This window comes from Schistocerca serialis, chromosome 7 (genome assembly GCF_023864345.2).
Source record: "Schistocerca serialis cubense isolate TAMUIC-IGC-003099 chromosome 7, iqSchSeri2.2, whole genome shotgun sequence".
NCBI classification, from domain to species: domain Eukaryota; kingdom Metazoa; phylum Arthropoda; class Insecta; order Orthoptera; family Acrididae; genus Schistocerca; species Schistocerca serialis.
Window position 1 is genome coordinate 294,190,109 of NC_064644.1, and position 22,923 is coordinate 294,213,031.

Below are 22,923 nucleotides of genomic sequence, written 5' to 3' on the forward strand. Positions count from 1 at the left end.
TTTGGCTAGGTGGCTCGCTCTCTATAAGTGTGAACGTTACCGATAACGACAAAGGACACCGAAAGACCGTTAAACATTTGATCAACACACCTGCATGACCGAAACGTGGTAAGGAATATTTGTTCAGGCTGACTCCATCCTCACACTGCAAAAAACGAAGTAGCGAGTATCTGCCGAAACACACGAGAAAATGCACCCGACGACTCTTAGATGAGACACCTGATACGTGAATGTCGTTGGTTGTGACGCAGTGATCCATCTTCCCGCAGGCAGGCAGCCTCTGGGAGATCATGGACGCCACCTGGATGATCTCGGTCGGCCACCCTACAGAATTCGGCGAAGGTAAGCAACAACGCTTTCTTTAAATAAATTCAGTCTTCGGGAGTACTGAAAGAACCATCTTAATACTAAAAATTCGCCCTTTAAAAAAACAGGAAGTACAATCTTTATGCCTCAGTGAAAAGTGAGGAAATTTCACAAATTCCTTATCTTCGACAAAGGAAATGCGCTTCATATTCTCATGGGATGACCAGAAGATTTTGTTTAAATAAGTGAACTATTGTCATGGAAGAAGCGATACGCTCGTCTCATTGTAGAACTGTTGGACCGTTACTGCCGGATGCTCATTAATCATTGGAACAATTCATTTGTTTCATGAGAATGCTGTAAACTGTAGAGTTATTATACAGGGCGGTCAGAAACAGGCTGAATAGTTTATCAGGATGTTGCAGGGTTGCTTGCGCTGAGAATAACTGTTAAGGAAAAAATCAAACAGTTGCGCCGTTTCCGAGTTAATTAGCAATGAAGTTAGCCAATGAGGACGGTGTGCATGCAAATTCAAGGGCGACTCCCCCCCGCCCCCACCACCACCAGATACAGTTAGTTTTTCTCATAGCGTAGATCACAAAGCACGAGACTGCTCAGCCTTTCGCATGCTACCGTCTCATGCTCAATGTTTGTGTAGCTCTCTTGTTTGTTTTTAGGAAACCAAATGACAAATATGTTTGGCGACACCGACTCTGACTGGTTGCTTGAAACTGTGCGTGCAACGATTTGATTGGCTAGGTCAAAACGTGGCGCATTATTTTCTTGAAAAATGCCCTGTCGTCGGGAAACATGATCCTCATGAAAGGGTGTACGTGGTCTGCAACCACTGTGCGATACTCCTTTGCCGTCATGATACCTTTCACGAGCTGCACTGGACCGACGAATGCCCACGTGAATGTTCCCCAGGGCATAATGGAGCCACTTCCAGCTTGTCTCTATCTCGCAGTACAGGTGTCAAGGAGCTGTTTCCGTGGAAGACGACAGATTCGCGCTCTCCCATCAGTATCACAAACAAGGTAGAAGGTATTGGCATTCATCACACCATGCAACGCCATGTCACTACGCCAACGTCCAGTGCCGATGGTCACGTGCTCATTTCAGTCGTAGTTTCCGAAGTCGTGGTGTACAACATTGGCACACGCATGAGTCTTCGGCTGCAGAGGCCCATCCTTAGAAGTGTTGGGTGCACTATGTGTGAAGACACACTTGTACTCAGCCCAGCATTAAAGCCTGATGTTAGTTTCGCCACCTGTCCCATTCTGTCAATGTGCCCAGCCTAAGACGTCCGACATCTCTAATGAGGGATGGACGCCCAACCAAACGACGACTGGATGTCGCTTCCCCTTGATTTCGGAGCATGTTTAAGACACTCACCACAGCACTCTTCGAACACCGAACAAGTCTTGAAGTTTCCGAAACGCTCATGCCGAGTCTGTGGGCCATCACAGTCTGCCCTCAGTCAAACTCAGTCTGATCGCATCTTCCCCATTCCACACACGGACAGCACGCTAACTGATACTACATTCATGCTCATAAATTAAGGATAATGCTGATACATGGTGAAATAACGCTCTGGTGGGCGGTTTGCGGGTTTAAATCACCTCGGGGTCATCCATGTGGTGCATTTGACCTGCGGTCCTCACACGGTGTCGCTGGCAGCAGTCCCTCATAAGCAGAGGTCTGTTGGTGCATGTCAGAGTATGGTGCAGCGAGTAAGTGTGCAGACGTTTTCAGACGTGCTAATGGTGACTGTGTGTTGGAAATGGCTCAAAGAACACACATTGATGACGTTATGAGGGGTAGAACACTAGGGCGACTAGTGCTGGTCTAACACAGCAGGTCGTAGCGCGGGCCCTCCGTGTGCCACAAAGTGTGATCTCAAGATTATGCCAGCGATTCCAGCAGACAGGAAACGTGCCCAGGCGCTACAGTACGGGATGTCCACAGTGTACAACACCACAAAAAGGACCGATTTCTCACCATCAGCGGCCGCAGACGGCCACGGAGTATCGTAGGTAGCCTTGCTCGGAATCTTACCGCAGCCACTGGAACAGTTGTCTCAAGACACACAGTCTACAGACGACTGAACAGACAAGGTTTATTCGCCTGGAGACCTGCAAGGTGCATTCCACTGATCCCTGGTCACAGGAGAGCCCATAAATCCTGGTGTCAAGAACACAGTACATGGTCACTGGAACAGTGACCCCAGGTTATGTTCACAGACGAGTCCAGGTATAGTCTGAACAGTGAACCAGGAACTAGATACCAACCCCTTAATGTCCTTGAAACGGAACTGTATGGAGGTCGTGGTTAGATGATGTGGGGTGGGATTATGATTGGTGCACGTACACCCCTGCATGTCTTTGACAGAGGAACTGTAACAGGTCAGGTGTATCGGGATGTCATTTTTCTCCAGTATGTCCGCCTTTTCAGGGGTGCAGTGGGTCCCACCTTCCTCCTGATGGATGATAATGCACGGCCCCACCGAGCTGCCATCGTGGAGGAGTACCTTGAAACAGAAGATACCAGGCGAATGGAGTGGCGTGCCTGTCCTGCAGACCTAAACCCAATCGAGCACGTCTGGGATGCTCTCGGTCGACGTATCGCTGCACGTCTTCAAACCACTAGGACACTTCGGGAGCTCCGACATGCACTGGTGCAAGAATGGGAGGCTGTACCCCAACAGCTGCTCGACCACCTAATCCAGAGTATGCCAACTCGTTGTGCGGCCTGTGTATGTGTGCATGGTGATCATACCACATATTGTCAGGGTACATGCGCAGGAAACAGTAGCATTTTGTGGAACGTGTGTTTCGGGGCAGTTTTCTCAACTTATCACCAATACCGTTGACTTACAGATCTGTGTCATGTGTGTTCCCTATGTGCCTTTGCTATTAGCGCCAGTTTCGTGTAGTGCCACGTTGTGTGGCACCACATTCTGCAATTGTCCTTAATTTATGAGCATGAGTGTACATTTAGCGTGCATGTCTCTGACTAGTCATTCCTTGCCAGGTGACGCTTCTACCGCCTGGATGGGTTTATATCGATTGTAGGTCGATGGTCATAATGTTCTGGCTGATCAGTGTACATCCCCGCTCAGTTCCTATACAGTTCACTGCATCCGGCTTCTAGGTGAGTCCAGTAAGACACTTATCGCATACATAAACAAAGCGATTGAAATTATAGGTATGCGCCGGCCAGAGTGGCCGAGCGGTTCTAGGCGCTACAGTCTGGAACCGCGCGACCGCTATGGTCGCAGGTTTGAATCCTGCCTCGGGCATGGATGTGTGTGATGTCTTTAGATTAGTTAGGTTTCAGTAGTTCTACGTTCTAGGGGACTGATGACCTCAGAAGTTAAGTCCTATAGTGCTGAGAGCCATTTTGATAGGTATGCAACATACCTAATGTACAGATAACACTGTTACCAAGACCAAGACTACTAGGAAAACTGCCGTAGTCTGTATTTACTTACGACAGCCTACAGTAGTTTTACAGCTCTAGACAACGCATTCTACTGTAGGGAATGGCACTACGATTCCTTCAGCGGCTTTAAGTACTTGGAGTCCGGCTCTTTTGTTTCTGAATGCCTTATGATAAGGCGTTATCGTTAGAAAGTCGCACAGCTATGCGGAAAAAAAATGAAGGGGAAGAAAGATTGGGGTTTAAACTTTCGTCGGCGATGGTGCACAAGCTCGTATAGGATAAGCATAGGGATTGAAATTGCTAGTGCCCTTTGTAAGGAATCCATGAATTCTTATTTTGAGTAATTGCTTGTTTACTAATGCAGCTCACGAGTACATACAGATATCCATTGTCGATGTCTAAGCACCGAGAGTGCTGTATCAGAGAAGTTGGATTTCATCTTCTGGTAGGTGTGGCCCAATGGTAGTAGTTGAGTGTTCGCTTTCACCGCAAACAGGACCTCAACAATTGCTGTCATTGCAGTGAGCGGGAAAGAGATTCGTGTGGATATTATAAGAATGAATACTGCGGCAGTCTTCGCGTCTACCTCGCCGGTCAGCCCTGACTGCAGTGTATCTCGGATTGCATTGTTGTATATAGATAGAGCGTTTCCCCCGCTGCTGCTCCCTTCGACACAGATACTGAACACACTTCCTCCTCCCTCTCTCTCTTTACTTATCTTCCTCCTTCTGCCTGTCCACCTCATCCTCCCACCTCTGCCTGCCTCCCCCCTCACTCTGTCTTCCTCTTCATCACCTCGTCGTCTTCTTTTGGTCCGTCTCATCCCACATTTCTTGATCATATCTTCCTTTCCCTCCCTCTACCCACATCCTCCTCCCCCCTCTCTCTATCCATCTTCACCTCCGCTCTTTCTTTTCCACCTGGCTACTACCCCTCTACACTTTCCACGTGCCTCAGGCATCTCCCTCCCACATACAGGTCACCATGAACAGCAGACCAATACTACTTCAGCAAAACATGTCTGTCACGTAGGTCTGAGTACATGGCAAGATCCGAAAACCGCTTCTTGCTCCCTGTAAAGCAGGTTGATTTGGCAGGCCAATATTTTTCTAACATGCCTTTGGAGCAGGGCAGCTTATACACCAGAGGCTTGGAGAGACACTTTTTTGCCGTGTCTCCACTCCTACTGAAGCTAGGAGGTTATAAACTCCACAGTACTGATATTCGTGAGACCTGATGTTTCTGTGCCAAACGTAACTGAAACTGATAAAGTGGATTTGGAGGAGATCCCTGATATTCGAATTTACACGTGTATCTCTGTTTTATATGTGTAACAGACACACATACAGAAACGTGTGACAATTGGTATTTCATTTTGGCCTGTGTCGAGTTTAACTGTCTTTAGTTTGTAAGACATAGGCGTAACTGGCTCATATTTATGATTAAGAACAATACATTCGTCTATGTTAAAATGCAACAGTGAGTTTGACAAATATGGTAATCCAAATAAATCCAGTAATAGTTTGGCCACGAGAAAAAGATTGAAATAAAAAGTAAAGGGTAACATCCTAGGCGTTGGAGTATGGACAGAAGTGGTAGGGAAGCTAGAACATCTGAAAAGGGAAATTCAAAGGCCCATGCCAGATACGGTAGAGGTCAAGGAAATTAAATGGAAGAAGATAAGGATTTCTGGTCAAACAAGTATAGGTTCATACCAACAGCACCATAAAATGGTGTAATGGGAGGAGAATTCGTCGGGAATAGGAAGGTAGGGAAGAGAGTCACTTATTGTGAACAATTTAGTAATACAATTATTCTCATCAGTACTGGCAACAGACAACACCACCAACAATAGTTCTGGTATACATCCCGACTTCACAAGCAGAAGATAGAGAAATCGTATGAGGACATTGAACAGGTAACTCAGTATGTAAAGGGAGATGAAAATTTAATATTCATGAACGATTGGATGGCTGTAGTAGGGTATGGAACAGAAGAAGGAGTTATGGGAGAATATGGACTCGGTAATAGGAATGAGATGGAGAAGAGCTGATTAACTTCTACACTAAATTTCATCTAGTGACAGCGGGTACTGTTCAAAGATCACAAGAGAAGGTGGTATACACAAAACGTCCTGGAGACACGAGAAGATTCCAGCTGCGTTAGATCAGGACAAGAGAGAGACTCCGCAATCAGATAATGGATTGTAAAGCAAGTACAGGAGCAGATATAAATTCCGATCACAACATGATTTAGTAACGATGAAGTGCAGGCTGAGGTTTAAGGGAAACGTTCAGAAGAATCATTGTGGTAAGAGTGGGATGCTGAACGATTGAGGAATGAAGATGTGCTTGCAAACTTTTCTAAGGGTGTAGATACTGCAATAATGAATACCACAGTAGGTGGTTCAGTTGAAGCGGAATGGACATGCTAAAATGTGTAAAAATGGCTCTGAGCACTATGGGACTTAATTTTGAAGGTCATAAGTCCCCTAGAACTACTTAAACCTAACTAACCTAAGGACATCACACACATCCATGCCCGAGGCAGCGCACTTCCAGACTGTAGCACCTAGAACCGCTCGGCCACCCTGGCCGGCTAAAATGTGTAACCACAGAAGTGAGACAGAAAAATATAGGTACAGAGAAGGTATCTGGTAAGAAACACTACCTAACAAAAGTAATGCTTAAATTGATTGACTAAACAATAAGGTGCAAAAATGTTATTAGAGGGACAGAAATACAACAGTACAAGTCACTTGGGAATTAAATTTTTGGGAAGTTTATGGAAGCTAAAGCTGTCTAAAAAGTTTTCTTTCCTACTTTATGTCAGTAGACCACACTTTATGATCATTCAAATGAGTGATGACACACGGCCAAGGGAGCAAACTGTGATCGTCGCAAGAAGCCTAACTGTCTCTGACCTCTCCTCCACATCGATAGCTGGTCTGGGAAGGGAGCCCGAATCACTGTTGGATACTGGAAAATAGTTGCAGGAAAAATGTGAAGGTATCGAAAAATAAATGGTCATCGGAAGGAAAGGTTCAGCCTATAGAAAATCCGAAGCAATTTTCGGTGAAATATAAAACAACGACATCAACAGTAAAAGTGCAGTGAAAAGAGAGGATAGATGGAAACTGTACACTGAAGGCCTTCACAACTAGCAACTGACTGATGATGTGACAAAGGTAGAAATGGGAATCGGTGTGGAAGACAAACGGGTTCCAGTATAAGAGTCAGATTTTAAGACAGCACTGGAAGACGTGAGATCAAATAAGACGGAAGGGACTGATGACATTCCATCGAAATTTATAAAATCATTGGGGAAGTGACGACCAAACTGCTGTTTCATTTGGTTTGTAGGATTATGAGAATGGAGATTTATCGCCACACTTTCGGAAAAACCTCATCCACACATTTCCGAAGATAGCAAGGGTGGAGGCAAGTGTGAAAACTATCGTACAATCAGCTTAACAGCTCATACAACAACGCTGCTGACAAGAATAATATACAGAAGGATGGAAAATACAACAGGGGATCTCTTAGATGACGATCAGTTTGGCTTTAGGAGCGGTAAAGACAGCAGAGAGCAGTTGCGACGTTGCGGCTGATAATAGAACCAAAACTAAAGAAAAATCAAGACACTTTAATAGGATTTATCGATCTCACAAAATCATTCGACAATGTAAAATAGTGCAAAATATTCGAAATTCTCAATAAAATAGGTGTAAACTATAGGGAAAGACGATTAATAACAATATGCACAAAAACGAAGACGGAGCGCTGAGAATGGAAAACAAAGAACTAAGTGCTCCGATCGGAAAGAGTGTAAGATGGGAATGTAGCCTCTCACAACTACTGTTGAATCTATATATCGATGAGGCAATGACGGATATAAAAAGAAAGGTTCAAGAGTGGGTTAAAAATTCGGGGTGAAAGTATATCAATGATAAAATTCGCTGATGAGACTGCTACCCTCAGTAAAAGTGCAGAAGAATTGCAGGATCTATTGAATGGAATGAACACTTTAATGAGCATACACTATGGAATGGCAGTGAATTGAAATAAGACGAGAGTGATCAGAAATAGCAGAAATGAGAATACCGAGAAACTTGACATCAGAATTGGGGATCAAGAAGTGGATGAAGTTAAGCAATTCTGCTAGCTAGGCAACAAAATAAGTCGTAACGGACGGAGCAAGGAGGACATAAAAAGCAGAGTAGCACTGGCAAAAAGGGCATTCCTGGAAAAGAGAAGTCTACTGGTATCAAACATAGACTTTAATTTCAGGAAGAAATGCCTCCGAATGTACGTTAGGAGCCCAGCATTGTACTGAAGTGAAACGTGGACTGTGGGAAAAACATAACAGAAGAGAGTCGACGCATTTGAGATGTGGTGCTACGGAAGAACGCTGAAACTTTGATGAATTGATAAAGTAAGAAATGAGGTAGTTCTCCGCATAATCGGTGAGGAGAGGAACATGTGGGAAACGTCGAAGAAAAGAATCGATAAGCTGATAGGACATGTGTTAAGACATAAGGAAACAAGTACCAGGGTACTAGCGGAAACCATGGATGATGAAAACTGTTGACAGAGATTGAAATGCATCCAACAAATCACAGAGGACGTTGGGGGTAAGCCCCACTCTGAAAGGAAGATGTTGACACAGAAGAGGAGGTCTTGGAAGGCTGCATCAAACAATTCGTAAGACTGATGACACACACAAAAAAAATCACTGCAGCCCTGTAATACTGCTCTGACATCTCCCTTGCCGTGCCGATCGTCCTTGTCTACTAACGAGAATCACGAATTAACTTTCGGCAGCTTTCTTTTGCTAACTATCAGCATAGCAAAACCAGTAGGGAGTGACACGCCTTTCATAGAGACCACCCCGACGCCGGCCGTAACCAGTTTAGAAGACCAATGCATGCTTGGACAAAGGGAGAATTGGCCCAACGACTCTCCAAAACGAGTCGAGTATGTTAACTACTGTTCCTTTGTGTTCATCATCTGGGATGTAAATGTTTAAAGTGTGACAGCAGTGGCCTTCTGTCGAGCGGAAACTGGAAGCAATGGGATCGCGTGGCACGTGAGCGATAACGTGTGCAGGGTTACGAATGCTCACGTAACCTGGCTGACGTTGAAGCAAGTGGTGCTTTGGCTTCGTTGAGGGCGGTGCTGGGGGAAGAATGTTCGTCTACGGACTTGCGAAACATGTTTCAAACGTGTTTCAAAGTGTTACTTACCTTCAAAGTAGTCGCCAGCGTTGTGTATAACCCGTTGCCAGCGATGTGGAAGTCTTAGGGTACTCTTAGCAGTACCAGTTGTGTTGACAGTTCGAGCGGTGCGGTATACTGCCCGACGAATTTGTAGCAGTTCTGAAGCGAATGCCGTAAAGTGTTTCCTTCAGTTTGGAAATCGAATTGAACTCACGAGGGCTTAAGTCAGGTGAGTGCAGTTGGTGGTATAGCACTTAGCAGCCCCATCAGCTAAACAAATCAGTAACAGATTGCACTGTACGTGCATGAGCATTGTCCTGCAAAATGATGGTCAGGTCCTCCAGAAAGTGTCATCACTTCTGTCCCTAAGCTGGTCGTAGGTTGTGTTCCAAAAATGAACAGCTTAGAGACAGAAGTGATGACACTTTCTGCAGGACCTGACCACATTTTGTAGGACAATGCTCAAGCACGTACAGTGCAAGCTGTTACTGATTTGTTTGACTGATGGGGCTGCTAAGTGCTATACCACCTACTGCACTCCCCTGACTTAAGCCCTCGTGAATTCAACTCGATTTCACTCGATTTCTCAACTGAAGGAAACGCTTCACGGCATTCGCTTCAGAACTGCTACGAATTCGCCGCTCGAACTATCAACACAACTGGCGCACCTAAGAGTATCCTACGCCTTCCACATCGCTGGCAACGGGTTATACACAATGCTGGTGACTACTCTGTAGGTCAGTAAAACTATGAAACACGTATCTATTTTGTACGAGCTGTAAATAAATAGTTGCCACTATTAAAGTTCCAACCAAAAATGGTTCAAATGGCTCTGAGCACTATGGGACTTAACATCTGTGGTCATCAGTCCCCTAGAACTTAGAACTACTTAAACCTAACTAACCTAAGAACATCACACACAGCCATGCCCAAGGCAGGATTCGAACCTGCGGCCGTAGCGGTCACGCGGTTCCAGACTGAAGCGCCTAGAACCGCACGCCACAGCGCCCGCCCAAAGTTCCAACCCTCGCATCTTTGAAGTTCAGAGGAAAAGAGATCGTTTTTAACTCAACGTTCCTTATCTGTTTTACTCATTACTCAGATTTCTCGGTCTCTGTGGTTGTTTGTTGGTTGTTTTGGGGAAGGAGACCAGACAGCGTGGTCATCGGTCTCATCGGATTAGGGAAGGAAGTCGGCCGTGCCCTTTCAGAGGAACCATCCCGGCATTTGCCTGGAATGATTTAGGGAAATCACGGAAAACCTAAATCAGGATGGCCCGGACGCGGGATTGAACCGTCGTCCTCCCGAATGCGAGTCCAGTGTCTAACCACTGCGCCACCTCGCTTCTCGGTCTCTGTCTTCACTTCTTCTGGCGTAAGCATCGGAGCGAATTGCTCAATATCCGCCATTGCTCTGTACAGCTGTTACTGTACACGAATTTACAAGCCTATTCGATTCATTGATAGGTCAGAAATACAGGCACTGATGTAAAACTTATAGTATATTACATATAAGAGAATGTATTACAAATAAGACAAAAACTCACTATTTGTGCAGTTCATTTGATAGGTAGTCTTTAAACGAATGCACACTTTATTTATTGCAATGTCCTGTGTTTAAGTAGGTGTTACTTGTGACAATATTTTTGCCAGTACGCATATTCTATCGCTGCAAAAGACAGTACTAAAAAAAAAAAAAAAAAAAAAAGTATGTCTTGCAGACATTCGCCTCCAAGCAGACACATTTTCAGATAAGCAATCTTGCATTCTTCGGTGATAGCAGTAGTTATTTCGGTGTATCGTCATTGCAGATGGACGAGAGTAAAGCATAATTAACAATTTTATCGACATTCTTTTTCGCCAAAATGTATAAAATTCGAATAAAATAATAATTTCTCTTTCGATTTTTTTTTCAATTTAAATAATTTTGCACTTTTTTTGTATTCTTTAGGCAGATTCCATACGTGTTTAAAATCTTAATGATTCCAATTCCTTTCAGGTTGTTAACAGCATCTCTTCATTAAATCACGAATGCTATAGTAAAGTTGTATACGATTAAATGATAAAGCTTAAATGCTACGTTATAGGCCTTTAATTCAAAAACTGGTCAACAATGCTTCTATTTTGGGCTAATTATAACAAAATTTCCCGTGGTAGAGCACAGGTTTAGCCTAGAGTCCTATAGACCCCAAGCAACGTAAGCTTCTGAACACTATAAATTCTCGTCATGCTGAAATTCCCCTTCAGATGTGTTCCGGTACTTTTTAAGTTATTATTAGCAATCCAGTGCGACTGTTGCTATACGAAACCAGAAGTCGTGTGTTTGTGTATTGCATATATGTGTATGTGTTGTGTGTGTGTGTGTGTGTGTGTGTGTGTGTGTGTGTGTGTGTGTGTTCACGTCGTATCATCAGTAGCCGGCCGCAGGAGAACCTCCCTTCAGCTCATGTTCCTCCTTGGTCATTTGCCCCAACAGGGTCACGCCTTATAGTGTTTCCAGCTGACCTCGCTAACACGGTACTCCTGACTCACAACCCCACGCATCTCGTAAAGTGTCGGTGACAACGGACACCAGTTGCAGACGACGAATGCTACTTACAGCAATTCAGCTGGAACGCAGTCCTCAGGACGCTGTACGGCTAGCGTTGTATAATTAGGAAACCACTCTGTATTTTTTCACTTTTTTTACTGTTGTTCGAAATGTAGCAATTCCCTTCTCTCGCGCTGTACTTCGACTGTGTAATGACGGAAGCAGCTTTAATGACTACCCACGAAACTTATCGAAAAGGGAAAAAACCACCGCATTTGATTCAACATTTATGAACGAGATTTTATGTGCTAATATTTTCTGAGGAATCTGTGGTCCTCTGTCCACAAATATGGTTTCTAGCGGAAGCTGGGTATGCCAGGTACCGCAACACTTCATAAATACGGTCCCATGCGTTGTTCCATCGTCGGGTAATTTCCATAGCATTATAAGTTGTCAATGGCACATGCAACAATCCGCAAGGTGTGGAGCCAACGGTACTCACATCTTTCCCATTATTTCCCGTTCCATTCATGAATAGTTCTCGGAGAGAAGGGCTGTCTCTAAACCTCCGTGTGGCCTCGAATAGTTTACTTTCTCGTCGTAGTCATTTTGCAAGACATGAGTGGAAGATAATAACATGCTACCTGGATCTTCTTGGAACGTGATACAGGTTATACAGTATGGTCAGAAATAGTCTCAAAAGCTTGTAAGGGTTTTCCAGAGGAGGTCGTGCTGAGAAATAATTGTCGAGAGAAAATTCGATACACTGTGCCATTTACAAGTTATTTAACACTGAAGCCAGAGCCAATGAGGTCGTCGGCGCGCAAATTCTAGCGGCTTGCCAGAGACCGTGTCGTCAAACTCTTTATTCGTTTGGTTTCCTCAAATCGAACAAACGTAGCTTTTGCTGACATGACCGAAATTTATCACTTCCGGAAAAGGCATATTTTACCTGGTACTAAGCATTTCAACGAGTGATAACTCAAGGACCCACAGACCTCTGTGCATTACGCATTTTAGCGCGTGCAAATACTTGAATTAGCACGCGCAACGAACTGTTTAGCTAACATCAGTTCTATGTTGTTGTTGTGGTCTTCAGTCCTGAGACTGGTTTGATGCAGCTCTCCATGCTACTCTATCCTGTGCAAGCTTCTTCATCTCCCAGTACCTACTGCAACCTACATCCTTCTGAATCTGCTTAGTGTATTCATCTCTTGGTCTCCCTCTACGCTTTTTACCCTCCACGCTGCCCTCCAATGCTAAATTTGTGATCCCTTGATGCCTCAAAACATTTCCTACCAACCGATCCCTTCTTCTAGTCAAGTTGTGCCACAAACTTCTCTTCTCCCCAATCCTATTCAATACCTCCTCATTAGTTACGTGATCTACCCACCTTATCTTCAGCATTCTTCTGTAGCACCACATTTCGAAAGCTTCTATTCTCTTCTTGTCCAAACTGGTTATCGTCCATGTTTCACTTCCATACATGGCTACACTCCATACAAATACTTTCAGAAACGACTTCCTGACACTTAAATCTATACTCGATGTTAACAAATTTCTCTTCTTCAGAAACGATTTCCTTGCCATTGCCAGTCTGCATTTTATATCCTCTCTATTTCGACCATCATCAGTTATTTTGCTCCCCAAATAGCAAAACTCCTTTACTACTTTAAGTGTCTCATTTCCTAATCTAATCCCCTCAGCATCACCCGATTTAATTTGACTACATTCCCTTATCCTCGTTTTGCTTTTGTTGATGTTCATCTTATATCCTCCTTTCAAGACACTGTCCATTCCGTTCAACTGCTCTTCCAAGTCCTTTGCTGTCTCTGACAGAATTACAATGTCATCGGCGAACCTCAAAGTTTTTACTTCTTCTCCATGAATTTTAATACCTACTCATAAATTGCGCTACGTATCATATTTTTTCTTAACAGTTATTTCTCAGCACAAGCTCCCGTGCAACAACTTTATAAACTTTTCAGATTATTTCTGACCAACATGTATATCACCTTTTGCGACTATAAAAAACTGTTGTTTAGACAATACGCATTGCGTTTTATTTCAAAGCATCTCCAGTAGCCACTATAACACTGTGGTTTTTCTCGAAAATCCGTTTGCCAAAATCGTAAACAGTTCTCATATTTCACATTATTACTGTTAAACAGTTTAAAATCACAATTACTACTCATGGTTCTTTTTTTCCTACTCCATCCAAAAATGGTTCAAATGGCTCTGAGCAATATGGGACTTAACTTCTGAGGTCATCAGTCCCCTAGGACTTAGAACTACTTAAACCTAACTAACCTAAGGACATCACACACATCCATGCCCGAGGCAGGATTCGAACCTGCGGCCGTAGCGGCCGCGCGGTTGCAGACTGTAGCGCCTAGAACCGCTCAGCTACCCCAGCCGGCTCCTACTCCATTCCTAACGTTCTTATACAAGCAGGTGTTCGATTTTAGTGCTCTACACTTCAAGTGACACTGAATTTATTCATACTGTGTAGATCCACTTACAGCTCGGGTACTTTTTGATGGTGGGGGACACAATCTATTTCATTTTGTTTGTGTGGTTGTGGGAGCGTCTGCTATTCTTGTGTGTGTGTTTATATTTTTCGACTGCTGTGTGTGAGTGTTTGTGTACATCCATACATATGTACACCTTTAAAAAAGGGGGTAATGGAGAGGGGATGATATGTCTTAAATACTGTGAGTGAGTGTAAGAGTTTTATTTTTTTGTAGACGTCGGGGGGGGGGGGGGGGGAGTGACGTCTTGATATGTCCTCTTGCCCTAATGTGTGTGTGTGTGTGTGTGTGCAAGGGGAGGTGATATGTTCTAACTTCATTGTGGACAAATTGTTACTTCGTGAAAGCTTCTTTACTATGTAACTGTGGTGAGCGATCGCAAGTGGGTATGTTTTCTGCTTTACGTGATTTAGTTTTTGTGGTGGCTGGACGAGTTGTTATGTATCTGCTGCATGTTTTATTAGTTTATATACCGTTTGGCTGCTACAATTTGTTCGGCCATTCACTGTCTTTTCTTCTCTGTGACTGCCTTTTAAATTTGTCCAACAAAAACACAACCACTCTTTCACGACGGACGCAGGCGTGAATACAATTAGATTCAGTAACAAAAACATCTTCTAATACCACAAGAAAACTAAAAATTCAGAAGGTACTCAGAGAAAAGAAATATATAATGAATGATCAAAAACACATTAGCGGCCAAATGATATTTTAACTAATGAAACATGTAGCAGACAAACAGCAACCAGTCTAGTCACGACAACACAACAAAAACAGTATCACATAAACTAGCCAACGTACCCACTCTTGATCACTGGCCACAGTACCATGGCAAAGTAGCTCCAGCAAAGTGCACGTGAAAAAATGGAATCTACAATGTCCAGTCACACACACACACACACACACACACACACACACACACACACACACAAAACAATTATATTTCAGCACGACCTCCCTTGGAAAACCCTTACAAGCTATATATATATATATATATATATATATATATATATATATATATATATATATATATATATGTGTGTGTGTGTGTGTGTGTGTGTGTGAGAGAGAGAGAGAGAGAGAGAAAGAGAGAGGACAAATCAGCCCCTCCACCTCCCATAAAAGAAACCACTCTGACGCGCTCATTCACACAATTTAAGACATATCATCCCGCCTACAACCCCCTTTTTTAAAGTTCTATGCATACTCACACATACACAAACGACTATCGCATCCCTCAACATCAAAATAAAGTGTAGGAGGTGTAAGTGTACATAGAAAACACGAAAACGAAAATATATGCATTGTGACTGAAGTGTAGTGCTCTAAAACTAAACGCGTATGTATGTAAGAACATTGGGGATGAAGTGGAAAACAAAAAAAATCATGAATTTATTGCAATATAATACTGTTTAATTGTAGCAATGTAAAATGTGAGAACTGTTTACATCTTGGCAAACAGATTAATAAGAAAAATCACACTGTTACAGTAACCACTGAAAAGACTTTGAGATACAATGCAGCGCGTAAGATCTCACTATGACTTTTATTAAAGTCGCAAAAGACGGTATATAATATATATTGCAAAACAAAGTAACAAATCTACGGAGTAGTTCGTGAGGTAGCGCTCCTGGAGCTACAATTAACAACCCACGCAAAATCTCCTGAACCGGAAAACTTATATCACTAATGTCAATCTGTTTTAGAACTGTGGAAAGTGTTTTATGTTCACGCATTACGACCTGTGAGGATCTACTGTGTAAAAGCTCGTCCTCCATTCCACAAACGCTGAGCGGTTCAGGCACTTCAGCACGGAACCGCGCGATTGCTATGGTCGCAGGTTCGAATCCTGCCTCGGGCGTGGATGTGTGTGATGTCGTTAGGTTAGTTAGGTTTAAGTAGTTCTACGTTCTAGGGGACTCATGACCTCAGATGTTAATCCCCATAGTGCTCAGAGCCATTTTTTTGATTCTACAAACAGAGGTCTTGAGAAACTCAATTCGCTTTATTTGCCCAGGAGATTCATAGCGTTATAGACAACAGCCCCCAGGTCGATGCTGTGCTCTTTTGACATTTGGAAGGCATTAGACACAGTTATGCATTGTGAAAAAATTGAAGCCTACCTAGTACCTGACAAGATTTGTGATTGAATTCAGGACTTCTTTGTAGATAGAAATCAATATATCGTCCGTAACGGAACGAAATCGACAGCTGAGGTAATTTTGAGGGTTCTCCTAGGGAGTGTTATAGAGTCATCACTGTTTACCATACATACAATGTCCATTTGCATTAATGTGATCATTTGTCAAAAGCATGAATAGCGTATAGCGCTGTGAGACGCGCAGTAAGAGTGTCAGTGAGGTTCTGGAAGGTATCGACAGGGATGTGGAGCCATGCCGAATCCAGTGCCGTGTCCAACTGCGCTAGGTTTCTCATCTGAGGGTCCATGGTGCGAACAGCCCGATCGAGATGTGTCCACAGATTCTTGACTGGGTTTAATTCGGGGAGTTTCGTGGCGAGGGGAGTCGGTAAACTCACCCTGGTGTTCTTCGACCCACGCTCGTACACTGCGAGCTGTCTGAGACGTTGCATTGTCCCGCTGGTGGATCCCATCGCGCCGAGGACAACAAACAGCATGTGGGGATGGACATGGTCACCAAGGATAGATGCAAACTTGTGTTGATCCACTTTGCCTTCCATAATGGCAGGTTCAGCCGGGGAATGCCACGAGAACATTCCCCAGACCGTAATGCACCATTCTCCGGCCTGAACACTTCAGACAATACCTGCAGAGTGTTTGCTTTTTGATGTTTCACGCCGTACACGCCAATGGCCATCTGTCCGACGGAGCATAAAACGTCATTCGTCTTGAAAGGTCATCTGACGACGCTGTCCGCCCCCGGTAGCGGAATGGTCAGCGTGACGGATTGTCAATCCTCTGGACCCAGGTTCGATTCCCGGCTGGGTCGGGGAATTTTCTCCGCCCAGTGACTGGGTGGTATGCTGTTATCATCATCCTATCATCCTCATCGAATGCAGGTCGCCGATTAAATTAAATAAAAATCTGTCGACGCTCAGTGGACCTCCAGTTGCGGCAAGGGCGTGCGAATTCCAGCTTTCGCCGCCAATAAACAGCAGTCAGCATGGATGCATGAAGCGGCGCTTGTCGCGAAGTCCCAACGCAGCAAAGTGCGCTGAACGGTCGTTGAGGACATACTGTTGGTAGCCCCTTGGTCCATTTGGGCTGTCATACTCTCAACAGTTGCACGTCTATTCGCTCGTACACATCCCCGCCGCCGTCGTTCACTCCTGTCATCTATGACCCAGCCGGCCGGCGTGACCGAGCGGTTCTAGGCGCTTCCGTCCGGAACCGCGCTGCTGCTACGGTCGCAGGTTCGAATCCTCCCTCGGGCATCGATGTGTGTGATGTCCTTAGGTTAGTTAGGTTTAAGTTGTTCTAAGTCTAGGGGACTGATGACCTCAGATGTTAAGTCCCATAGTGCTTAGAGCCATTTGAACCATTTGCACCTATGGGCCATGGTCCACGACATTTGCCTCGGTGCCGGTTTTGGAGAGCGCCATTTTATCATGCGCGACATACATAAACCACGGCGGCAAGAGTACAGTTTATAAACTTAGCCGTTTCGGAAATGCTTCTACCTTTGACCCGATAGCCAATGATCATAGCCTTTTGGACATCAGATAAATGCCACCGTTTACGCATTACAACGACTGCACGGTTTCCAGTGTCTGCCCGACACGTTTTTTATATCCTCCACTACTACGCTGTCACCTGCCGCCTGTGATTACTTACTGGACGCCGAACATTGGCTGTGGTACATTAATGTGACTGGAACGTGTATAACCGTATTGTTTACCATATAAATAACCCACCTGACCCTAGAAGACCGCTGCTACGTTTTTCTCGCCACACCACAGCGTCGTCTGCTCACTCCACAGTTGAATCGTGGCAGTTAATTTGGTCTGTAGAAGTTCCGCCTACGTGTCTAAAATTATGTACGTCTGTACAATGATCTTCTAGAAAATTGAAAGTATAGGTCAAAACTGTACTCTGTTAAGGTTTTTTTGCGATCATCAGACTTCTGACAGTTCCGACCCGCTACGAATACCTCTACTGCACCAACCTCTTCATATCAGAGCTGCATTTGCACAGTACATCCTCATGTTGTATGTATTCCAATCTCTCTCTTCCCCTACTGTATACATCACTGTCAAGTACCTTGGAAGTATTCATGGATATCTTAACACTTGTGCTATCATCTCAGTGTTTTACATATGTACCTCTCCTCACCGATTCTGCGGGAAACCTCCTCAGTCCAAATGGTTTTCAACATTCTTCTATAATATCATATCTCAAACGCTTCAGTTATCTTCTTTTTCGGTTTTCCTCCAGTCCGTAAGATACTGTAACACAATGCTGTGCTGAAAACGTACTTTCTCAGACATTTCTTCCACAAATTAAGATCGATGTTTGATACTGATCGAGATTTCTTCCAGCCAGGAATTCCCTCGTTGTCCATGCTACTCTCCTTTTTACGTCCGCCTTGCTACTTACGTCATGTGTTACTTTGCTTCGAAGGGAGCAGAATTCCATCTTTTCGTGATCGCCAGTTTTGATGTTTAGTTTATCGATAATCTCTTTTGTGCTGCTCCTCATTACTTTCTTCTTTCTTCGTTTTACTGTCAGTCCACAGTGTGGAGCCATCAGACTATTTACTCCATTTAACAGGCTCTGCAGTTCTTTACTTTCGCTGAGGGCAGGAATGTTATGAGCGAATTTTATCACTGATATTGTTAAGTGAATTTTTTAGCAAAAACGTCCTAGTGTAGTGCACTCAAACAGTGTGTTAAAGAAGGTCGCACAATACAGATTTATTACTCTTCTGTTTCTTGTGGCTCTTCGACGAAAACATAGCTCATTGAAAGGATAATTTGTGCCCATGTACGATCTAAGTTTCGATTCTAAGGTAGGAACACACTGTTGTTAAACTGCATTCATCTGTTCATTTAATGTCGTCATTTCACATAGCAGTTTTCAGGTTTCCACACTGTCTACAAATTAAGACCTTTTTCATTATAGTCAGTCACAATGATTCCACAAATAAAAACATTTTACTTTCTTTTTAAAAAAATGAAAATAAAAAAGTATGCGTAAGTTAAACTATACCTCGTTGCTTAATTACAGTAGCAGTTATCATCATAAGGAATGATTTCAATTAATTTCCGATTAAAAGATCATTTAACTACAGCTGTTGAACGTGGCAGTATGAGCCAACAACTCTTTTCATTCCCCCATCTTACGACTTCCAGATACTAACCAAGAACAACAAAGATTAAAGGTACATAGTGAACAAAAAGTTTTACATGACAAATGAATTACAAATCGCTTATATCTTTGAAAGTTTATAGTTAATGATATTGAGGTCAATGATTCCAAATAGAATTAATACATTACTGGCCATTAAAATTGCTACACCACGAAGACCACGTGCTACAGACGCGAAATTTAACCGACATGAAGAAGATGCTATGATATGCAAATGATTAGCTTTTCAGAGCATTCACACAAGGTTGGCGCCGATGGCGACACCTACAACGTGCTGACATGAGGAAAGTTTCCAACCGATTTCTCATACACAAACAGCAGTTGACCTGCGTTGCCTGGTGAGACGTTGTTGTGATGCCTCGTGTAAGGAGGAGGATTGCGTACCATCACGTTTCCGACTTTGATAAAGGTCGGATTGTAGCCTATCGTGATTGTGGTTTATCGTATCGAGACATTGCTGCTCGCGTTGTTCGAGATCCAATGACTGTTACAGAATATGGAATCGGTGGGTTCAGGAGGGTAATACGGAACGCCGTGCTGGATCCCAACGGCCTCGTATCACTAGCAGTCGAGATGACAGGCGCCTTACCCACATGGCTGTAACGGATCGTGCAGCCACGTCTCGATCCCTGAGTCAACAGATGGGGACGTTTGCAAGACAACAACCATCTGCACGAACAGACAGGAGCGCCTGCGATGGTGTACTCAACGAAAAACCTGGGTGCACGAATGGTAAAACATCATTTTTTCGGATGAATCCAGGTTCTGTTTACAGCATCATGACGGTCGCATCCGTGTTTGGTGACATCGCGGTGAACGCACATTGGAAGCGTGTATTCGTCATCGCCATACTGCCGTATCACCCGGCGTGATGGTATAGGATGCCATTGGTTACACGTCTCGGTCACCTCTTGTTCGCATTGACGGTACTTGGAACAGTGGACGTTACATTTCAGATGTCTGGTCAATGGTGGCCGAGCAACTGCCTCGCCACAATACGCTAGTCACTACTCTTGATGAACTGTGGTATCGTGTTGAAGCTGCATGGGCAGCTGCACCTGTACACGCCATCCAAGCTCTGTTTGAGTCAATGCCCAGGCGTATCAAGGCCGTTATTACGGCCAAAGGTGGTTGTTCTGGGTACTGATTTCTCAGGATCTATGCACACAATTTGCGTGAAAATGTAATCACATGTCAGTTCTAGTATAATATGTTTGTCCAATGAATACCCGTTTATCATCTGCATTTCTTCTTGGTGTTGCAATTTTAATGGCCAGTAGTGTATGAATTAACTAAATTGTGAAATAATTACGCTGTATGGAAGATAATTAAGTTTTTCGAAAACTAATGAAATTCATGTCATTTATGTTAGATTCATGTTTGAAGACGTATTTTGGATATAAATGTGGAAAGCTGTTTTACTAATATTGTTAAGACTTCACGAAATGCAAGATTACAATTAGAACTTCATTCGATCGTATCATCAACCTATCGCATGTATCGAGTACTCCGGTACGTGTCGAAAGAAGGATCATGACCAGTTCCATTACAAAGCGCAACGTGAGAGCTACCTCTCTGGTGTTTTTTACCTTACTTGCAGAGTTTGAACGTGAATTTAATTGTGTCTGAATGGGGTGCCATTTTATCGAGACTGGACGGGCAGCCGTCGGCGGCACCCTGGGCAGACAGCGTGCGTGGGCGTGCTGTGCCGAGGCCGCCTGGCCCCAATTGGAGGCACGCGCCGTCCCCCTGCCGCCGTCGGCAGACACGCCGTCTGCGCCGGCTCCGCCGCTGGCGACCTTCCAGCGGGCCATCACGACATCCAGAGGCTGGAGAAGTGAGCGCCGCATCCGCTCTTGCCTTATCCGCGTCCGCAGTCCGTAAGAGTCTGTGCACAAGCAACGATCTGACTGAGCGGACATCTGCACAAATATCTGTGCGAGTGACAAATCATCGCTAATCTCGTGCGCCCACTCTACTGCTGACACGCCATCTCTCCGTATAGGACGGATATTTCACTGGTTACGGTGTCGTGACGGATGCTTTGTTTGAGGATGTAAAGAAACTGGTTCTCTACTTCTGAAAAAAAAACCTTTTAAATTATAAAACATGACCTATACAAGGAATCTGACTACCCCTGTTAGTCATGGACAGGAAAAAAATTTGGCACATTCTTTGTCAGAACGTGCAGAATCCTATGTGGGGCCAATAAGACGTCAATTTTAATCTAAATATGGTATGCCAATGTTTATGTAATAAAAAAAATAATTAGGTAATTCAGTACAATTATTATATAGATGCGATAAATCGCTTTGCCACGGGTCAAATGAACAATTAAAGTCAATATAATTCCAGTAAACATGCAAAAGTAAAAAAAAATTATTGTAGGGGCCTACATAGACATCCCGCATCTGCTAGATGCCCACGAAATACGTAATCTTGTTTTGAAGCTGACAGCCAATGAGAAAATAGGTGCAAAAATACTACTGGTCAGTTTTGAAGCAGTAATGGCGGACAGCATCAGCTGGTAATATACGTAATTTTATGGTAACTAATTTTACTGCACAAAAAATAAAATACATACTGCCTCCAAAAGAAGTTACACATAAACATAAAAAAATTATGATGAGCAGCAAAATGTCTGAGAAGAATTTTGAAAGAAAATTATTAACTGAATTTTAATTTGGTGGGTTTTCAACATTGTCAACAAGACGAAATAATGGAAAGAATATTTATTAGAAGTAAACAAAATTGAACCTTGATATTGCGACAGTATTTTTAAAATAGATAATTTAACTGCAATTGTCTTTAATTTTGAAATGAGAGAGAGCGTAAAAATTTTCTTTTAATGTCCTAACTGTTGCTGCAGGCAGTGCGATGACGTCAGCGGTGGTCCGCGCGGACGATGTGTGCAGTTAACCCTGGTTCGTGGCGTGAGGATAATGATGGATCCTCCTGTTTCATTAATATTCCAGTTACGGCGCTGGTCCACGTCTCCTTTGTAGTCGAATCAGCTGGCAGCACTGGCGCGATAATAATAGTTCCAGTGTGTGCGTTGTCGTTACGCGCGCGACATTTTATTATTAAAAGTTTATTAATCACGTGGAGCGGGTAGTTCGGAATTATGGAATGTCTTTAGTATTTACGATATAAAGCCGGTTAATGCCAATACTTCGCACAGTTCTTTCACCGTGTTGCCACAGGAAATGTCACATGTGTTTATCACTATAACAGTCCGTTAAACATCAGTTCAATTTACGTCGTCGCCTTTAAGACAGTTTGGATAATATAACAAATGTTTCTTGATCAAATCACAGCACTGTTCTTTTACTTAACATTTTGGTTTGTTCCACTTTCACGCAATTCTAACAGTTAGGGTCTCCACACGACGATGGTGCCTGGTTCACGGCTAATTGTCACAAGTTCACACAGTACGTAAAATCGTCACCGCAAACACTTGATGTACTTTTCAGGTTTTACTTTTCACTTAATAATGCACGATCTCCTATTATCACAGCGGACGCACTGTAATTAATTGTTCCTCCGCG

At 43.7% G+C, this 22,923-nt stretch overlaps 1 protein-coding gene across 3 annotated transcripts in view; it reads left to right on the forward strand.

Moving 5' to 3' along the window:
- Positions 1–22,923, forward strand: part of LOC126412451 (uncharacterized) — a 282,369-nt gene that overhangs the window by 88,655 nt on the left and 170,791 nt on the right. For 2 of the 3 annotated variants that reach the window (XM_050082058.1, XM_050082059.1), the window contains exon 3: positions 270–342. The exons of the other annotated variant lie outside the window; for it this stretch is intronic. In XM_050082058.1, coding sequence (XP_049938015.1) covers positions 270–342 — 73 coding nt within the window. The remainder of the gene's footprint in view (positions 1–269; positions 343–22,923) is intronic. 3 annotated transcript variants of the gene reach the window in all.